The sequence below is a fragment of the Myxocyprinus asiaticus genome, chromosome 12 (genome assembly GCF_019703515.2).
Source record: "Myxocyprinus asiaticus isolate MX2 ecotype Aquarium Trade chromosome 12, UBuf_Myxa_2, whole genome shotgun sequence".
NCBI lineage: Eukaryota > Metazoa > Chordata > Actinopteri > Cypriniformes > Catostomidae > Myxocyprinus > Myxocyprinus asiaticus.
In genome coordinates, this window is record NC_059355.1 from 7,229,238 (window position 1) to 7,247,665 (window position 18,428).

The 18,428-nt window shown below is 37.8% G+C and overlaps 1 protein-coding gene across 5 annotated transcripts; it reads left to right on the forward strand.

Annotated features, from left to right (window-relative positions):
• Positions 1–1,351: 1,351 nt before the first annotated feature.
• On the forward strand, positions 1,352–16,845 carry LOC127449094 (mitochondrial glycine transporter B). 5 transcript variants are annotated; one of them, XM_051712254.1, is made up of 10 exons: positions 1,352–1,547; positions 1,925–2,014; positions 2,217–2,337; positions 3,041–3,120; positions 7,815–7,939; positions 8,998–9,082; positions 9,790–9,969; positions 10,814–10,982; positions 11,279–11,445; positions 13,788–16,845. In XM_051712254.1, exons 4-10 carry the CDS (start codon positions 3,070–3,072, stop codon positions 13,908–13,910), a joined length of 900 nt encoding a protein of 299 aa, XP_051568214.1. In that variant the 5' UTR covers positions 1,352–1,547; positions 1,925–2,014; positions 2,217–2,337; positions 3,041–3,069; the 3' UTR covers positions 13,911–16,845. The 5 variants fall into 5 exon arrangements, with proteins under 5 accessions (XP_051568214.1, XP_051568212.1, XP_051568213.1 ...); XM_051712252.1 differs by lacking the exon at positions 3,041–3,120 and having other exon boundaries at positions 2,182–2,337; XM_051712253.1 differs by having other exon boundaries at positions 2,217–3,120.
• Positions 16,846–18,428: the final 1,583 nt, after the last annotated feature.

Genomic DNA, 18,428 nt, shown 5'->3' on the forward strand with positions numbered 1-18,428 from the left:
TTATAATTCAGCTCAAAAGGCTCTTCATATGTTTGATTCTGATGTGGAACATGAGGGGTCCATATGATCAAAGCTAGTAATAATTGGTGAGTGCAATTACACTTTGTGTTGCTAAAACTACATTTCAACACAATTCATAATTCAATTTTTTTACACCATTTCTTACAAATAATAGATGTAATGGTGGCGGTTATCATGAAATATATCCCTTTAGGAGTTGGAAATACATTTGCATCAGTTTCCACTGGGGGGCATCTGGCCTCGCGCATCTCGTATGTCCCTACCGGAGCGAGCGCGTGGCACCGGTGTTGTGTTGAAGTCTGTTCCCCCTGTTTCCTCTTAGTGCCATTAAACATTAACCCTTATGCGACCTACGGGACATTTGTCTTTTTCATTTTTGTTTTTTCGATCATTTTGGCTGTGTTAATGCCAACAGCATACATTTTTCCAAAGGTGTGTATTTTTGGGGGAATTTTGATATTTCAACCTCAGTTCCAAAAATACATCTATGATACACTGTGTACACAAAATAGTTACACTCAGGACCTTCAGGACAAACTTGTACCCATTGAAACCCATTAAAACGGCAATATTTGATCCCAGTGCCATTAAAGAATAAAATCATGCATTCTGATATATTATGCTTTCATTGCAGAGCCCTGGCTTCAAAATTAAAATTTGTAATATTTTCCACCAGATAGCGCCATTTTTCTCATGTTTAGCCTATGGAGCAAATACATGCTTTTTTCCTATTTTCTGTTTGCTGTATTATAGAGCACTGCAGGCCAGTTGAATAAATGATGCAGCTAAAATTGTGTGAGTGTGTTTTGTATGTGTGTATTGAAAAATGTGTGTATGTGTGTGTAAAATTCAACCGTGGCATTATGTAAACAAATTGGCATTTAAAGGGTTAAAATCCTGAAAATGAATGAATATTTGGTAGTTTTGATCAGGACTGATGTTGGTTAAAACAATTAACTAATTGAAAGTGGAAAATAATATTAATATATAATATTATTATTGCAGTTTTTTGACGTGGACATTTTTGTCTTCTAAGGACCTCTGAGTAACTTTTTTTTTATTGATGCACAAAAGGTTAAACATAGGAGTCTATATGTTTCCCCTATGTTTAATGTACAACGGCGCTGTCGAAGTCTGTTTCTCCTTAGGTTAGTGTCGAAGTCTGTTACCTTCTATGTTTAATGTTTAACGGCAATATGGGGAACACTAACCGGGGAACAGACTTCGACAAAACACCGACACCGCTGGAATAATCGAGCTGAAACCGGTTTACACGTCGTTCTGGAGACTACGGAGGTGTTATGGAAAGAAAATTCCTTTACGTAAACGACGCAGAACTTTCTTACGCAAGCGTAACTCTAAACTCAAGGTCCTGCAGGTCTCCGCAGAGGAATGTAATATCGAAAACTCTTGTGTTACGCATTCGCCAACCGTTTCACCTGGAATTTGACCGTCCTGTCATAATTTATCGGCCGTTTAGACCAAAAACGCAGTGTTATACAGGAAAAAGCGGGTCAGAAATATATGTAAGTTAAAGTCAACGGTGACAGCAGTGCTAGCAAAACCGGCTAACTGACAGAAATCAGCTGACGTGCTGTTGTCCAGCTTTCTTTTCCAATAGTTTAGTGTCTTTGTGTCAGTTTAGTATATTATGTGGAAAACAATATAGGATAAGTGATAAACAGTTGATGAATATTTGCAATACGTTATGTTGGGTCACCACAGTCGCGAGAGACATTAGCATTAGCTTGTCCTCATATCTGGATTGGTACTTAAATATGTATTTACATTTTTACATTAGTGATACACTGCATATTTGAACACTTCTACGTTAAATTCCATTTAATAAATGGTGATTATCTGTGTCTAAATCGTCTGTTCTCGCCTCTTGCTCTTCAACCAGATGTGTGCATGGAGTGACAGAAAGAGCGAGAATTAGAAAAGATGAAGACCATCCCTCAGTCATTCTTCCTCTTCGGTCCTTAACAGACAGGTATTATACTTTAAACACCCTTAAATCTTGCTGACAGACTCTCTTTTAACAACCACCAGTCAATTGTGTTTCTACTAGAGTGATTATGAGCTTTAATACACCTCATTCCAGTTTCTCTTTAATGCATGCTTGATTTTGTCTGATATTAGTAGTGCTTTTTTGATCAGGTTGGGTATTAAATGTCTCTCGTGCATTCTGGAAGCATTAAAGTGCCAGACATCACAACGGCCATACAGGAGAAAGAAAGGAGGGAGTTGAGCTCTTCTTCTGCGCAACCTTCATCTTCATCATCCTCCTCTCCATCTGCAATGGAGATTGCCCTGGTGAGTCTTTTTTTCCCTCCTCTCTAATATTAAGGTTGATTCAACAGGCTTATCACTAATCTGTCTAGTTAATAAATTGGAAGATGTTGTAATAATTAATCCACACTGTTGATTGCATGTAACATCAACATCTGCATTAATATGTGACTTATCATATTTCAAGGACATTTTTTTTCTAGGTAGAGAATGAGGAATCAGACTACTGTTTGTCGTTTCTCTTGAAAATTAGAAGTCAGAGAGAGGGTGCATTGAATGATGAACACACACGTCTAACCCATTTTAGTGGAAAGAGCATATTAAGATCTAAAATTCATTATTTTACTTTGCTGTGCAATCATGCTGAACCCATGTTTCAAGTATAGGATACATGCATCCAAATAATGACCCACATTCTCTCTGTCACATGCTCACGAACAAACACAAACACAAACACATATGCCTTTGGCAACTGTATGACTCACGATGTGCTCAAAAGACATGATGATGTGGTGAGAATGAATGCAAACAGGGAGTGAGATTGTGAAATTGGCGCGAGGGAACGATAAGGAGTGCGGAGAAGCAGAGCTGAGAACGGCAAGCATGGAAGCTTGTGGATTAAACCATTGAGTCTCCTGCTGTGGGTGGGAGGGGGGAAAGAGAGATTGCTGGGCACTGTGTTTGAGAAAGGAGAGAGATGGGGGCTTATTCTGTCATGTGCTGTTAGCTGCAACAGAAAGAGTGAGAGAAAGAGAGATGCAAGAGAAAAAGGACCCACAGCCCAAATCTGCCATCAGCCTGGGAAAGGTAGGGCAGATTAGTCAGTGCCTCACTGTGTATTTCTGTGGGTTTTCCATATAGTGTGTGTTTTGTGTATTTTTGCACAGCTGTGTGTGTGTCTGCCCACCATGGTCACTCGTGTCTGCTGTTTTCATGCTTCTGTATGAATCTCAGCACTCGGAGGAACCTGTCAGCAGCACTCAAGTCGTGATGTGCATGTTAGTATGATTGTGTTGATGCTGAATGTTTCAGTGTGTGGTTGTACATCTGTAGTGGTTGTGATTCACAATTATGGTCAATTTGTTTTGACCTTGCAATATACAATGTATTGTTTTGTATTTGCATAAATTCACATGCAAATGGAACAGTGTATTGTAAGGTTTGGTGTCTCTGCAGGGCACCAAATATAGGATAAATATCCAGGTTGGATATTCAGTGCCTGAGAAAAAGAGAATATCCTTTTATCTGGGGTGTCAGTGTTGCTCACTGTGGTATTTTGTGGTGTTCGTGCAGTAAGTGGTGACTGCTTGAGAAAATAAAGGCAGTTTTTGTATCCAAGGCTGTTAAAGGGGGCATATAATGGAAAACAGGATTTTCCTTTTGAAATGTAAAATTTCAAGTGCTATTCTAATATTCCAAACAAACTGCTTCCTTCTCAGTTCACCTAGACCATTTATGTTAACTAAGCTGCAAATACATATATTAAATCATAACAGTTTTGTGACATCATCACCATGAGTACATTAACATGACACATATTTAGCCTGCCTGTTGACCAACTTGGTCTGACCTGATTAACGACTGAATAGAGAACAGTCTCATAAAACCGATGGTATACTGTATGCTTCTGTTGAAGCCATCAATCTGCGTTAATTCAGCTTAATTTTTAAAAATCTTGTTAAATAGGGGCCTGGGTAGCTCAGCGAGTAAAGACGCTGACTGCCATCCCTGGAGTCGCGAGTTCGAAACCAGGGCATGCTGAGTGACTCCAGCCAGGTCTCCTAAGCAACCAAATTGGCCCGGTTGCTAGGGAGGGTAGAGTAACATGGGGTAACCTCCTCGTGGTCGCTATAATGTGGTTCGCTCTCATGGTGAGTTGTGCGTGGATGCTGCGGAGAATAGTGTGAAGCCTCCACACGCGCTACGTCTCCGCAGTAACGCTCTCAACAAGCCACGTGATAAGATGCACGGATTGACGTCTCAGACGCGGAGGCAACTGAGATTCGTCCTCCGCCACCCAGATTGAGGCGAGTCACTACGTTACCACAAGGACTTGGAGCGCATTGAGAATTGGGCATTCCAAATTGGGAGAAAAAATTAATAAATTCTTGTTAGATAGCATAATTCCCGGTGAAGAAATAGACTACCCATGATCCTGAGAATACAAAATTCATCAATCAAAGAATCACGGCAAAAAAAAATAAAAATAAGAATATGGAGCGATCATTCACTCCCATGAGGCACTGTGAATGATGCAATAGAGTCAGTCTCTCTACATTGTCAGACTGCTTATATATTTGTAAATATCTGGATATTTTACAATAAAAGTCAAATATTTTGCTTCTAAATGTACATTGGTGGCCAGAAGTTTGGAATAATGTACAGATTTTGCTCTTATGGAAAGAAATTGGTACTTTTAAGTTTTATTCACTAAAGTGGCATTCAACTGATCACAATGTATAGTCAGGACATTAATAACGTGAAAAATTACTATTACAATTTGAGAAAAATGTTCAGAACTTCTAAAACTACTTCAAAGAGTTCTCATAAAAATAAATCATCCATGTGCAGCAGTGACAGTTTTGCAGATCCTTGGCATTCTAGCTGTCAGTTTGTCCAGATACTCAGGTGACATTTCACCCCACCCTTCCTGTAGCACTTGCCATAGATGTGGCTGTCTTGTCGGGCACTTCTCACGCACCTTACAGTCTAGCTGATCCCACAAGAGCTCAATGGGGTTAAGATCCATAACACTCTTTTACCAATTATCTGTTGTCCAATGTCTGTGTTTTTTTGCCCACTCTAACCTTTTCTTTTTGCTTTTCTGTTTCAAAAGTGGCTTTTTCTTTGCAATTTTTCCCATAAAACCTGCACCCCTGAGTCTTCTTTACTGTTGTACATGAAACTGGCGTTGAGCGGGTAGAATTCAATGAAGCTGTCAGCTGAGGACATGTGAGGCGTCTATTTCTCAAACTAGAGACTCTGATGTACTTATCCTCTTGTTTAGTTGTACATCTGGCCTTCCTCTTCTCTTTCTGTCCTTATTAGAGCCAGTTGTCCTTTGTCTTTGAAGACTGTAGTGTACACCTTTGTATGAAATCTTCTGTTTTTTGGCAATTTCAAGCATTGTATAGCCTTCACTCCTCAAAACATTGATTGACTGACGAGTTTCTAGAGAAAGCCGTTTCTTTTTTGCCATTTTTGACCTAATATTAACCTTAAGTCATGCCAGTCTATTGCATACTGTGGCAACTCAAAAACAAAAACAAAGACAATGTTAAGCTTCATTTAACGAACCAAATAGCTTTCAGCAGTGTTTGATATAATGGCAAGTGATTTTCTAGTACCAAATTAGCAATTTAGCATGATTACTCAAGGATAAAGTGTTGGAGTGATGACTGCTAGAAATGGGGCCTGTCTAGATTTGATCAAAAATTACTTTTTTCAAATAGTGAAGGTGCTGTTTTTTTACATCAGTAATGTCCTGGCTATACTTTGTGATCAGTATGAATGCCACTTTGCCACAAAAATTTATTTTGACTTGCACCTCCTTGTCTTAAAAAAAGCAAAAATCTGGATTACAGTGAGGCACTTACAATGGAATTAAATGGGGCCAATCCGTAAAAGTTAAAATACTCACTGTTTCAAAAGTTTAGCCACAAGACTAAAACAATATGCATGTTTACATGATTTTAGTGTGATAAAATCGCTTACTAATCTTTTTTTTTTTTTTTTTTGTAAAGTTATAGCCAATTTTACAACTTTGTTGCCATGATGAAATAATGTCAACAAACCCTATAACGACTGTAAAAATTATTTAAACAAATTTACAGCTCAAATAATACATGAGCTTTAACAGAAGAATTAATGTAAGTGCTTTTACATTTCACAGCTTCACATATCTGCCTTTAAACCGTCCAAAAATTGGCCTCATTCACTTCCATTTTAAATGCCTCACTGTTACTGTGAGAAAATATTTTTTGTGGTAATCAACATTATGCCACAAATACTGTCAATTTAGCTTAAACGGAATTTAGTTCACCCAAAAATGAAAATTCTCTCATTATTCACTTACTCTGATGCCATCCCAGATGTTTACGACTGTCTTTCTACAGCAGAACACAAATTAAGATTTTTAGAAAAATGTTGAAGCTCTGTAGGTCCTTATAATGTAAGTAAACGGGTGCCATCAGACTGCTGGCTATGGTCCAAAAGGCATATTTAGGCAGCATAAATGTAATCTGTACGACTCCAGTCGATCAATTAATGTCTTCTGAAGAAAACCGATAGGTTGGTGTAAGAAACAAATCGATAATTAAAACATAGGCAAATTGATTTTAAAGATAACCTTTAAAGGCAGGCCTACCATGAGCTCCAATGTTGTTTATCAATGGTCTATGCCTCTGTTGAAGCCACCAGTTTGTGTTATTTCAACTTCAGGGATTAAAAATGTCTGGTCCAGCAGAGAAAGATCCACCAATCAGAGAAAAAAAGCCCGCCAAATGAGCCCAGCAGCCACCACTCACTTCCATGACGCAATTGAGTCATTCTCCCTTTTACTCTTAAATTAAATGTACAAATATTTAAGTACACATCAGAATATTTCGCAGTAAACTTAAAATAGATTGTTTCTATAATTATAATCAACAACCAAAAACCAAAAAATCCCTATGGGAAAATTAATTTAAAAAATATTTCCGGAACTAAGGCGGCTGATAAAGTGGGCGGGCACTGTTGCACTCTTTTACATAGGTTTGCAAAGGTCAGACAATCTTATCAGAGGTCATTTACATGCAAGTCTTAAAGGTAATGTGTGTAATTTATTTGATGTTAAAATATTTTCTCCTAGAGTTATCTATAGGTTGATTCCCTCAAAGTGTAACACAGTGGCTCTGTAGCGCTGTCAACTTTCACGACCATCCTGACACAGCAACATTGGCTCAACGAATGGTGTGAGCTTGGTGCGGGACTGTCTGTTTGTAAGCCAGTGAAAGATGGGGAAGTATTCCAGAAACCTTTTTGATTCTATTATTTTTGCAATTCTGTTTGATGATGCTAGTGGCACAGAAATTAGACACTTTATCTTTAAAGTTACAGAAGCAAAACAACCTGGGCTGGGTTTCCCAAGAGTATCGCAAGCTTAAGTTGATCATAGAGACCTTTGGCACTGTTTGATTTTAAGGGTCATTGAGAGGATGAAAAAGGTCATGCAAAAGTAATTTATGACTATAAATAATCTCAAATTTACAAGTGGACTTAAAAGATTAATAGTTAAAGATAGTGAGATTGTTGCATATGGCCCCTTTAATGTGTTGCCTTTAATTGTGTTCTGAACTTTCTTCTTATTCTTCCATTCTTTTTCTCACAATCTTTTCACTTCTCTTCTGCTTTCATCCTGCATTGTCTGACCACCCATTCTTATTCTTCTCTTGCTTCAACATTTGTCCTCCCTTTCAGTTCTCATTTTCTTAAATTCTGTATTTCTGGGTTTGTTCTCTCAGGCTCATCCTGCCCTGAAGGCATTTATTTGCGGCTCTCTCAGTGGCACTTGCTCCACTCTGCTGTTCCAGCCGCTGGATCTGGTGAAGACCAGACTACAGACTCTGCAGAACAACATGCACCCGGGGTGAGACACTGTCAACTCGCGTCTAGACATAAGCCTGCAGTTAGGCTGCAGTCCTTGTGTCTAATTGATCTTTGTTTGGCATTAGGTGTCAGAGCTGGGTTTCAGGACATGATTGACAGATAATACACATGATATAATGTGCATGATCGTTTATTTTGGCCTTCTGACATGGGCTAATTAGTATGTCAAACATAAACGTAAATTGATTTTAGTCCTGTCTAGGGAAGAGACCATATAGACATTTTGTCAGATACCATTACCAATAATTATTTTTGTGATAACTGATGGATAGCAGTTTAGTACTTTTGAAACCTGGTATAAAAAAAGATACTGTTTTAGTTGTGAAAAATAAACTCAGATTTGAGTCTAATACCAGATTGACACGATAAAAGACAAAACGAATATTGACAAATATCAATATGATCACACGGATTGTGCATGCTTGGTCCTGCAGTTTATGTTTGACTTAATGTGTCATAATTTAGTTCTTAATAAGCATTCTTATTACTATTGCTCATACTCGGGTAAGGGATTTGAACAAAGCCCCAACCTTAATTATTAAACTTCAGTGGGAACCGTACTGATTTGCATTTTAACTAAATTCAGAAGTGTGAAATTTTACTATTTAGGCACGTATCTGCATTACCGCTACTCTGCGAGTGCTCTCAGACTAGAGTAAATGATTTAGCTTGTTATTTTCGGTTGTTGTGGCAAAAGGGAGTGTGTAGACTCAATTTTATAGTAAGATGCGTTTTGAGTGTTTGTGTGCCTGTCTGTGTTTATATAACTGTGCCCTCTCTGTGTCTCTGTATGCAGTGTGGGTGTGACACTGTCTCTATTATTAAACTGTCTGCCCCTCTCTTATCTCTGCAGAGAATAGCACGTTACCCATGACAATTTTTATGTCCTCATGAATTTCTGTTATGCACAGCATGTTGAGAATCTAAAATGCACAGGTTTTTTGTTTTTTTTTTGTCTGTTTACACCTTCTTTGTCACTCAGGCCATGTCCAAGCCCATGAATATTTCTATTTCTGTCTCTCTCACATTGTCTCTTAGTGCTCCTAAAGTGGGAATGATTACAGTCTTTTTGAACGTGATACGCACGGAGAAGATGCTTGGCCTCTGGAAGGGGGTTTCACCGGTGAGTACAGTGCGCTAGCTGAGGCTCATTTTGTTCTTAAGTGCTGTTGTAGTTAGAGAAGTTGCCATATTTTATTTAGTGCAAATGACAACAAGGCTGTGAAGGATGGAAGTTCTGGATGTCCCGGGGAACCTGACGAAACATTGAAAATATGCCTTTCGAACTACACAAATTTCCAGTGGACAGTAAAAACTTATCTGATCTGGGACCTGTGAATATTTACTCACCTGGAATGTCGATCCAAGCCTGTTTGACTTTCTTTATTCTGTGGATCACAGAAGGAGATGTTAGGAAGAATGTTAGCCTCAGTCGCCATACACTTTCATTGCTTCTTTTTACCATTCAGTGCAAGTGAATGGGGACTAAGGCTAACATTCTCCTAACATCTTCTTTTGTGTTCCATGGAACAAACAAGATTATTCAAGTTTGTAACAACATCAAGGTGTGTAAATGATGAGAAATTGTTCATTTTTAGCAAACTATCCCTTTAAGACATACAGTAAGACATATTGACAGACATTTAACAAATTGAACAGGAAAATTGAATTTGGCATCTACTCCATGGTCTATGCTAGCAGGGCTAAGGCTTAAAGTCTCAGTGATACATAATTACATATTCATAACAAACTACACTTTATTGACACCTGTTGTTTGTTGCTTAATATTAAGTCAAAATGTTTCAATGTTTCTCTCTTTCTTTCTTGCAGTCGTTTATGCGCTGTATCCCTGGTGTAGGGATCTACTTCAGCACATTTTACTCACTGAAGCAGCATTTCTTCCAGGAAGGCTCTCCAGGCGCTGGGGAGGCAGTGTTGCTAGGGGCGGGTGCTCGTTGCGTGGCAGGCGTGGCCATGCTTCCCATAACAGTCATTAAGACTCGTTTTGAGGTGAGGGACATTGAGCACAGCTGAAACTAGCTTTGAAAATGGAAATACAATTAATATTCTTCTGTATATTTCTGTTTATTTACTAATATTAATTTGCCTTTATTTAAAAGTAGACCTAAATAAGATTTATGGCATGTTTTTTCAACTTTGGGCACTTTCATGACCCAAATATATATATATATATATTTATGAATGTCCCATTTAAACTGAAGATCATCTAAAATAATTTTACCAGGTCTTCATTTTTTGTTTTTGGTACACTTTTCAAATGCTTTTTTATTTCGATTTTACTGTTTTAGCCTTGTCCTAGAGCCAGACCTTCTATACTAAATTGTTTAATATAACTAATGTTTAAATCTATATAAACTATTTTAATATTTATTTTGTGATTTTTATATAATTTTATTTATTTATTATTTTTTCAGAAATTACAATTGTCCCACTGTTGTGGAGTCATTTCCACCACACCAAATAATTATGCTTCAGATAAAGATTTTTAAAAGTTAGTATATTTTTTAACCAAGTTGACAAAAGAGTCAGTTAAGATCATGCTTAAGATTAAATATGCGAATAAGAAATTCAAAGTTAATATCACTTGTGAGTTGAATATTTTCAGTGAGCATCAATTCTAATCAATGCCAAATTATACAAAAAGTGTAAAAATAATTGTTAATTTTGTGTATATTGGATACATCAAATGTTATCTATGAAATTTGCCTTAGCAAGACAAAGGAGTAAATTCCACTGTTAAAAGTGCCCAAAGTTGATGAAACACCCTATTATGAAATGAATCCAACAAACAGGATATCCCATTTTATTTACATATGGGATTGATTTATTTCAGAGTGGACGGTACAACTACATTAGTGTGGCTGGAGCTCTTAAAAGTGTGTGTCAGAACGAGGGTCCAAGGGCTCTTTACTCTGGGCTTACGGCAACTCTACTCCGAGACGTCCCGTTCTCTGGCATATATGTCATGTTCTACAGCCAGGCCAAAAAGGCTTTACCACATGGTGAGTTTAATAAGATGATGTAATTGTGTGTTTGTGCTCTCATATATATATATATATATATATATATATACACACACACACACACACACACACACACACACAACCAAATGCTGTAATTTGAAATAGGTAGCTTATATTGTGTTGTTACAGGACAATTTATTTGATATGGTCATTCTGTTATTTACATATCGTCCCATTTGTTTCAAATGTCTTCTCTCTCTCTCTCTCTCTCTCTCTCTCTCTCTCACACACACACACACACACACACACACACACACACTCTCTCCCTCACTCAGAGATTAGCTCGTCATCCTTTGTCCCACTGGTTAATTTTGGGTGTGGTGTGGTGGCTGGTATTTTGGCATCTTTGGCCACTCAACCAGCAGATGTGGTAAAAACCCACATGCAAGTGAGCCCAGCACTGTATCGCAAGACTAGCGATGCCATACGCTTCGTTTATGTGGTAAGTGTCACAGAACAAACATATTCATTCATTTATTTATTTATTTATTTTTTTATATATATCCATTTTCTCCCCAATTTGGAATGCCCAATTCCCACTACTTAGCAGGTCCTCGTTGTGGCGCGGTTACTCGCCTCAATCCGGGTGGCGGAGGACAAGTCTCAGTTGCCTCCGCTTCTGAGACCGTCAATCCACGCATCTTATCACATAGCTTGTTGTGCATGACACCGCGGAGACTCCGAGCATGTGGAGGCTCATGCTGCTTTCCGCGATCCATGCACAACTTGCCACGCGCCTCATTGAGAGTGAGAACCCATAATCGTGACCACAAGGAGGTTATCCCATGTGACTCTACCCTCCCTAGAATCCGGGCTAATTTGGTTGCTTAAGGGGACCTGGCTGGAGTCACTCAGTACACCCTAGATTCGAACTCGCGACTCCATGGGTGGTAGTTAGACAAACATATTCTTTTGAGTGTTATTGACCTTTGATACTCATGTCAGATACAAAAAGTTATTTTAAAGACAGCATGGATTCACCCTGTTAACATTCTTTATAATGACTCTGGTCTTTTGCATGTTATTCTAAATTATGTGCTATAATCTTTCGCTCAAAAAATAAGAACTTCCATTTATAATCTTTCTAATTTGTTTAGAAAAATAATACTACCCAATAATGAAGGATGAGATTTATTAGACATTTAATGATTCCGGTTCTGATTCCTCTTAATGATTCCAGTTCCTTAATGGTTTCATCAACTATTGATTAGTAACTTTTAGTACTTTTGAGAAATAAATATTTGGAAATAAGAAATACAGTTCTTATTGGATTCACTGCCCTCTGCAGCCTGTTGCCCAAAAATGAGATGGTATCATATTTTAACAAAACAGATTCTTACAAAATATGTATACACAGACTCTTTTATTACTCATTAATTTTTATAAAATACACTAAATACAACAAAACTCATGTGGATCTCACTGACCACGTTTACATGCACTTAAGAAAATGGTTTATTCCAAGGATTTTGTAGAAAGTGGCGTTCTGAAACGTCATGTAAACAAGTACATGGATTTCATTAAGCCGTTTAAGGGATTAAGAGAAAGCGGTTTAACACACCTAGGTTTCCCTCGGAGAACGCAGCTTAATGTGGCCATGTAAATGCATCAGCAGCGTTCTGATGGGTGTTTGAAGAGTGCGAGTGCAAGGAACAGACTGGGATAACAAACATCATAGGATGGAGCCCAACAACAAGTCAACACAGCGGAAAGAATTCAACATTTCTGGGAGTTCAGTGGGAAAATCACATGCACTATAAACAATACCCATTTATACACATGAATGTAAGATATGCCTAACGTCCGCATGTGCGCTTATATGTTGGGGCAATCCCGGAATTTTATGTATGAGGGGAAACCCCACTTCTGTGTCGCAATTCAGCTGCAGGTCGTGAATCGCAATAGTAAGTTAAGGAAACAAACACAGCAACAACTATGGAACATCTGGAAAAAAAGCAAATTAGTTTTCCTCGGATGCCATATGTGTTATTTGCACAAGCGTCGCAGAAACATTACGTTGCTGTATAGAAAGCTGCTTACTGAACGAGCTGCATGTATATGGGAGTATAAAGAGTATGCCGCTTAAACAGTGCATGTAAACGGGAACGCTGTTTTCTCACAATAACCTGCTTTCACGCAATAAGCCGCTTTCTGTTGTTCATGTAAACGTGGTCAATGTGTATCTTTTACTACACATTGTCATATCAACAACCATCCAGTACGCTCATTATTCTGATTTAAGTCTCTTGTAAGAGTCTGACATGACGAAATTAATGACATGCGATTTAGTATGTTTTTGTTCACTAAAATGAATGGCTGAGAAGAGTCATTTGTTCTGGAGGTAGCACTGTATGTTGTGCAGTGTGATTCAAAAGAACCAGCTCATAAGAGTCATTCGTTTAGGAATCGGACTACATTGGTCACGCTGTATGTTTCGCTCTGCTCCGCTTTGCAGTGTGGTAGCAGGAAACACGTCAGAATATTTTAGTATGGTGTCCAGTCTGCATCGGCGGAAGAATGCTTATTCGCGAACCGTTAACAGAACTGAAAGTCATGAAAATCATATGGTTCCTATATTTTAAAAGAATGGTTTGCAACTCGGTTCCCAACCCTACCAATTACATTTTAACCTAACATGTTTCTACTTTTCATGATGCAGTCAAAAAGTCAAGTCCCTCCCTACATTGTCTCCTACTGAATATTCTGCTTCAAACAGGCAATTATCACATTACAGAAATGAAATACATTTTGTATGTTGTTTCACGATTCTCCTTCTCATTTCAGGAGCATGGCTTGAGCGGGTTCTTTCGGGGAGCGGTTCCTCGTTCTCTCAGGAGAACTCTCATGGCTGCCATGGCCTGGACTGTGTATGAGCAGCTGATGGCACTCATGGGCCTGAAGTCCTAAAGCCACTTGACGCACTTTATCTGTGTACTTCCATACTGTGTGCATCAGTTACAGAGAGTGTGTGTTTATAGTCTTTGCAGATAATGGCAGAAAGATGCCATTCTGTCAGCCTTTAAGGGTTTGACAAAACGACAGCAGCTAGAACTGGCTATGGTACAGGTGACAGAAGGGTTGTGTGTGTGAGCGTGTCTGTGTGTGTTTGTGTTTTCAAGTGCAGAGTCTTTACCCTGTGACACCTCTGACAGTGACTTTCCTGAATTGCCACAGTGTGGATCTGTCAACCTAAGGATGTTGACACTTGCACATACAGACAGGGGTCTGCACTCAAGAATACCAATGAGAGACAGACAGCCAAACCGTGTACCTTCAGCTCACCCAAAACACTCCTTTCAAACTCAGACATCATGGCAACCAACCACTGAACTTAGAGCAGACAATGGAAAGTGTCCACCTTTGCTGGGTTCATAAAAATGTTTAACCCAACAAAGACTCTATGGACTCCTGTGTCTGAGAAAGTTTGTAAGCCTAGTTCTCTCAGTCAAAAATCCATTTTAGTCTTGGATGAGACTTTATGGGAGTCCAGGATACTGGCTTTATCAAGTTGACATAATTCTCCAGCGCTCAGACAATCAGACTGAATTACTCCAGGGATGAGAAACTTAACTGACACCACATGACTCAACTACTAACTGATATTAATGCGTCTTTATGCGATGATTTGTGCTATGCTACTGATCTCTTGTTTTAGTTCAAGTTATTTAGTGCATTCCAATTTTTTGTTTCCTTTCACTCATGCTCAAAAGGAAACTGCAGTGTACTGAGCACAGGTAAAGCAAGGACTTCATTTAAATGAGATTTTTTAAAGAGTTAGACCAGAAAAAGGCTTATTATTATACAAACAAAACTTAAGAATTGGTGTTGTAGTTCCAGAGAAAAAAATGATTTTTTTTTTAATGGAAAAGGAGAATGATGTTTACACACATCAGTTAGAAACTGCAATACTTAATTCATAATATTTTCAAATGCTCATTTTGATTGGTGTTATTTTTGTAATTCCTGCTGTAAGACACTGTGGTTGCATTAGTGGTGCTCGGTGTGAACACATCAGTATAATGCTAGTACTACTTCTGCCATAAGCCTTTTCTCAGTCTCTTCGGCATTGTGTTTTGTGATGGTACTTTGACTACTAATATTTTTCACACTTAGTGTTTGGGGTGTAACTTTACTCTAAAAGTGCACAAAAATGAACATTTGAGAGTTCATATATGCACTTGAATTATTTTGATCGAGTTGCAGGAACCATTAGCATTTTACGTCCGTGAGGCTGGCAGTTATTAATCTGGAAATAAATTAAGATCAACTGACATTTGTGGCATAATGTTGATTTCCACAAAAAATAATTTTGACACACCCCTTCTTTTCTTGAATGTAGTTCTGGGTCAATTTGACCCGTTTAAACTTTTAACACCAATTTACATCAACTTAACTTTAACTTTTTGTCTGAAACTTCATGACATCCTCGTCGGAGGAGTATCTAACAAAGAAGTTGTTAAGAAAAACTTCATAGAAAAACTTACGAGACTGTGATATACCAGAAAACGTGTATTTTAAAATTGTAATGCAGTGTCAAAACATCAAAACGACACGAGCCTAGAACTTTTTCCCCTAAGAGCTACAGTGTTCCTTGATTGCCAACCGAAGGGTTTAAAAAAGGGGGGGGGGGGGGTTAAAAAGTGCCAGTGAGGCACTTGGAAGTGGAAGTGAATGGGACCAATTTTTGGAGGGTTTAAAGGCAAAAAAATGTGAAGTTTATAATTTTATAAAAGCTTTTACATTAATTCTTCTGTTAAAACTCATGTATTATTTGAGTTGTTTAAATAGTAATTTTTACATTCGTTTTAGGGTTTATGGGGTATGTTGTCATGACAACGAAGTTGCAATTTTGAACTTAAAATTTTACTTTACACAGAAAAGGTTTGTTTTATCACACTAAAATCATGTTAACAGTCATATCGTTTATGTCTTGTGGCAATACATTTTGAGTATTTGGCACCATTCACTTCCATTGTAAGTGCCTCACTGATTTGTGCTTTTTTTAAAGTAAAGGAGGGACATGATTAAATTAACTTTTGTGATAATCAACATTATGCCACAAATGCCGTTAACTGAACTTAACTAAATTTTCCTGTAAATCCTCTCTTGAACTTAATTCATAATTTCATACATTCAGCAGAATTCACTCCGCTAATTTAATGCATTGTTTGAAATTGGTAAATTATTAACATTTGGTTGGTGTCTAACATTAACAATGCAAGCTTATATACTCCAAAATGCAGTTTAATGCCCATATATGAAATCTAAATAAGTGATGAGGAGCCAAATGATAACTAGTTTTAGATTAGTTTTGAGGTGGTTTTTATAAGTTGTGATCACACTCCACACTACATAGGCCCACAAATCATAGTTTGTGAAAGCACTTTATATTAGGTAACGTTAACTCCTGAAGCTGGTTTGTATGTGTGTGTGTTGATCAAACATGTTCTGGATCTGCATCGCTGTGTGTATGTAAGCCATTGTGCTTTGTGCTGTACTGTGAAGATGTTCTTTTGCCTTAACACGATCAGTATTGTCTCTTCAGCATTTCTTTACTTATTGTCTTGGCTGTTGATATTTTGTCTGTGCATAGGAATACTTGCACATGCAAATGTCGTGCCTATGTGAATAAATCAGCCCCATTTTATAAATGGTTGTGATATGTTTGCTGTTTATAAAAACCTAACGCTTTTGACAGTGAACTTCAAAATATTGTGAGGTGAAGATTGGTGATGTTCATGTTTTTATTTCTTTTCTTTTTTTCACTTTATAAGACAGACAGTAGAAAGGACATAAACAATGCCATTCACAATTATACACATTAAACAAGCTTTGTATTGTATATGAAATGTTTCACTTTTTAATACAAGTGGTCTAGTACAAGTGTGGCCCCAAAATTGAGTCTCTGTTTTTCTTTATTCTGCTGGGTGCTGCTGATGCCAAAAAACAAAAAACAAAAACAAAAAAAACAGCATGATGGTTCTGTGTCCCCAGACATCAATCCAAACAGTGGGGGGTGGCATGAGGACTCCTAGAGGGACTGAATCACCACAATGACACAAAACAAAAGGGGAGCATTAATTCAGGAAGACCTTTATAACTCGAATGACCAGTCCTCATCAATTATATTAGCTGTCTGAGTTGTGGAGGGCTCCTGTCATCTTTTATTTACCCAAATGTACAACAGCCTAAACATAGTGCTCATAAACCATTTAGTCCCTTTTGACCTGCTCATTCATACATGAAAACATGTCACAAAAATGTCTTTAGAAAACCATAATATTCTTAAATGGAGACATTGGGTTTGCAGATTTGCACAGTTTGGTGAACTTAAGTATTAGTCAATATGACCATTACTTTAAGGAGTGGTTCACCCAAAAATGAAAATTCTCTCACCATTTTCTCACCCTCATGCCATCCAAGAGTATGACTTCCTTTCATCTGCCGAACACAAACACATATATTTTAGAAGAATATCTCAGCTCTATATTCTCACAATGCAAGTGAATGATGACCAAAACTTTAAAGCTCCAAAAAGCACATAAAGGCAGCATAAACTATAATACATAAAACTCTAGTGGTATAATCCATGTCTTCTGAAATGACCTAATCTAGCACTCTGCGCATGCGTCAAGCTCTACGAAATGTAATCGAGCTTGAAATCATGATCGTGCATAGAGACTGCAATGGCAAGAAAAAGAAGTTAGATAAAAAGGAGTTATATTTTGGTCTGTTCTCACCCAAAATCGATTGGATTGCTTCAGAAGACATGAATTAAACCACCGGAGTTTTATGGATTACGTTTATGCTGCCTTTATGTGCTTTTTGGAGCTTCAAAGTTCTGGCCACCAGTCACTTGAATGGACCTACAGAGCTGAGATATTCTTCTAGAAATCTTAATTTGTGTTCTGCAGAAGAAAGTCATAAACATCTGGGATAGCACAGGAGAATGAGGAGAGATTTTCATTTTTGAGTGAACTGTTCCTTTAAAAGGACCAATGTCTGTCTTCTAAATTTTGAATAAATATTTACTTAGAATTTTAAAATGAATTTATTTAGTGGTCCTGTGGGGCTGTGAAAAAGCCTGACAAAGTTAAATCGTCCTTTTGTTTTATTCACTTAACCAAAGAAAAACACTCAATAAGATAAATCCTGCTTCTATTAGAATTTCAAAACAAGTCCCACAGTATAACTAGAAACTGAATAACGTTTGACCATTCAGAACCATCTACTATGTGGGCAAGTGTCTCTCTCCCCTACATTTTTCCCCATCCACAAACTTTTTAATGTTGGATAGTTAATTATGTTTACTGTTCTTTAATCCTTATTTTCAAGACTCTTTTGGCGGTTCAGGTCCGCTCAATTGTTCTACACTCCACTAGAAGGAGGTAGTATGAGTTTATCTCGATTTTACCGGTGGAGTAT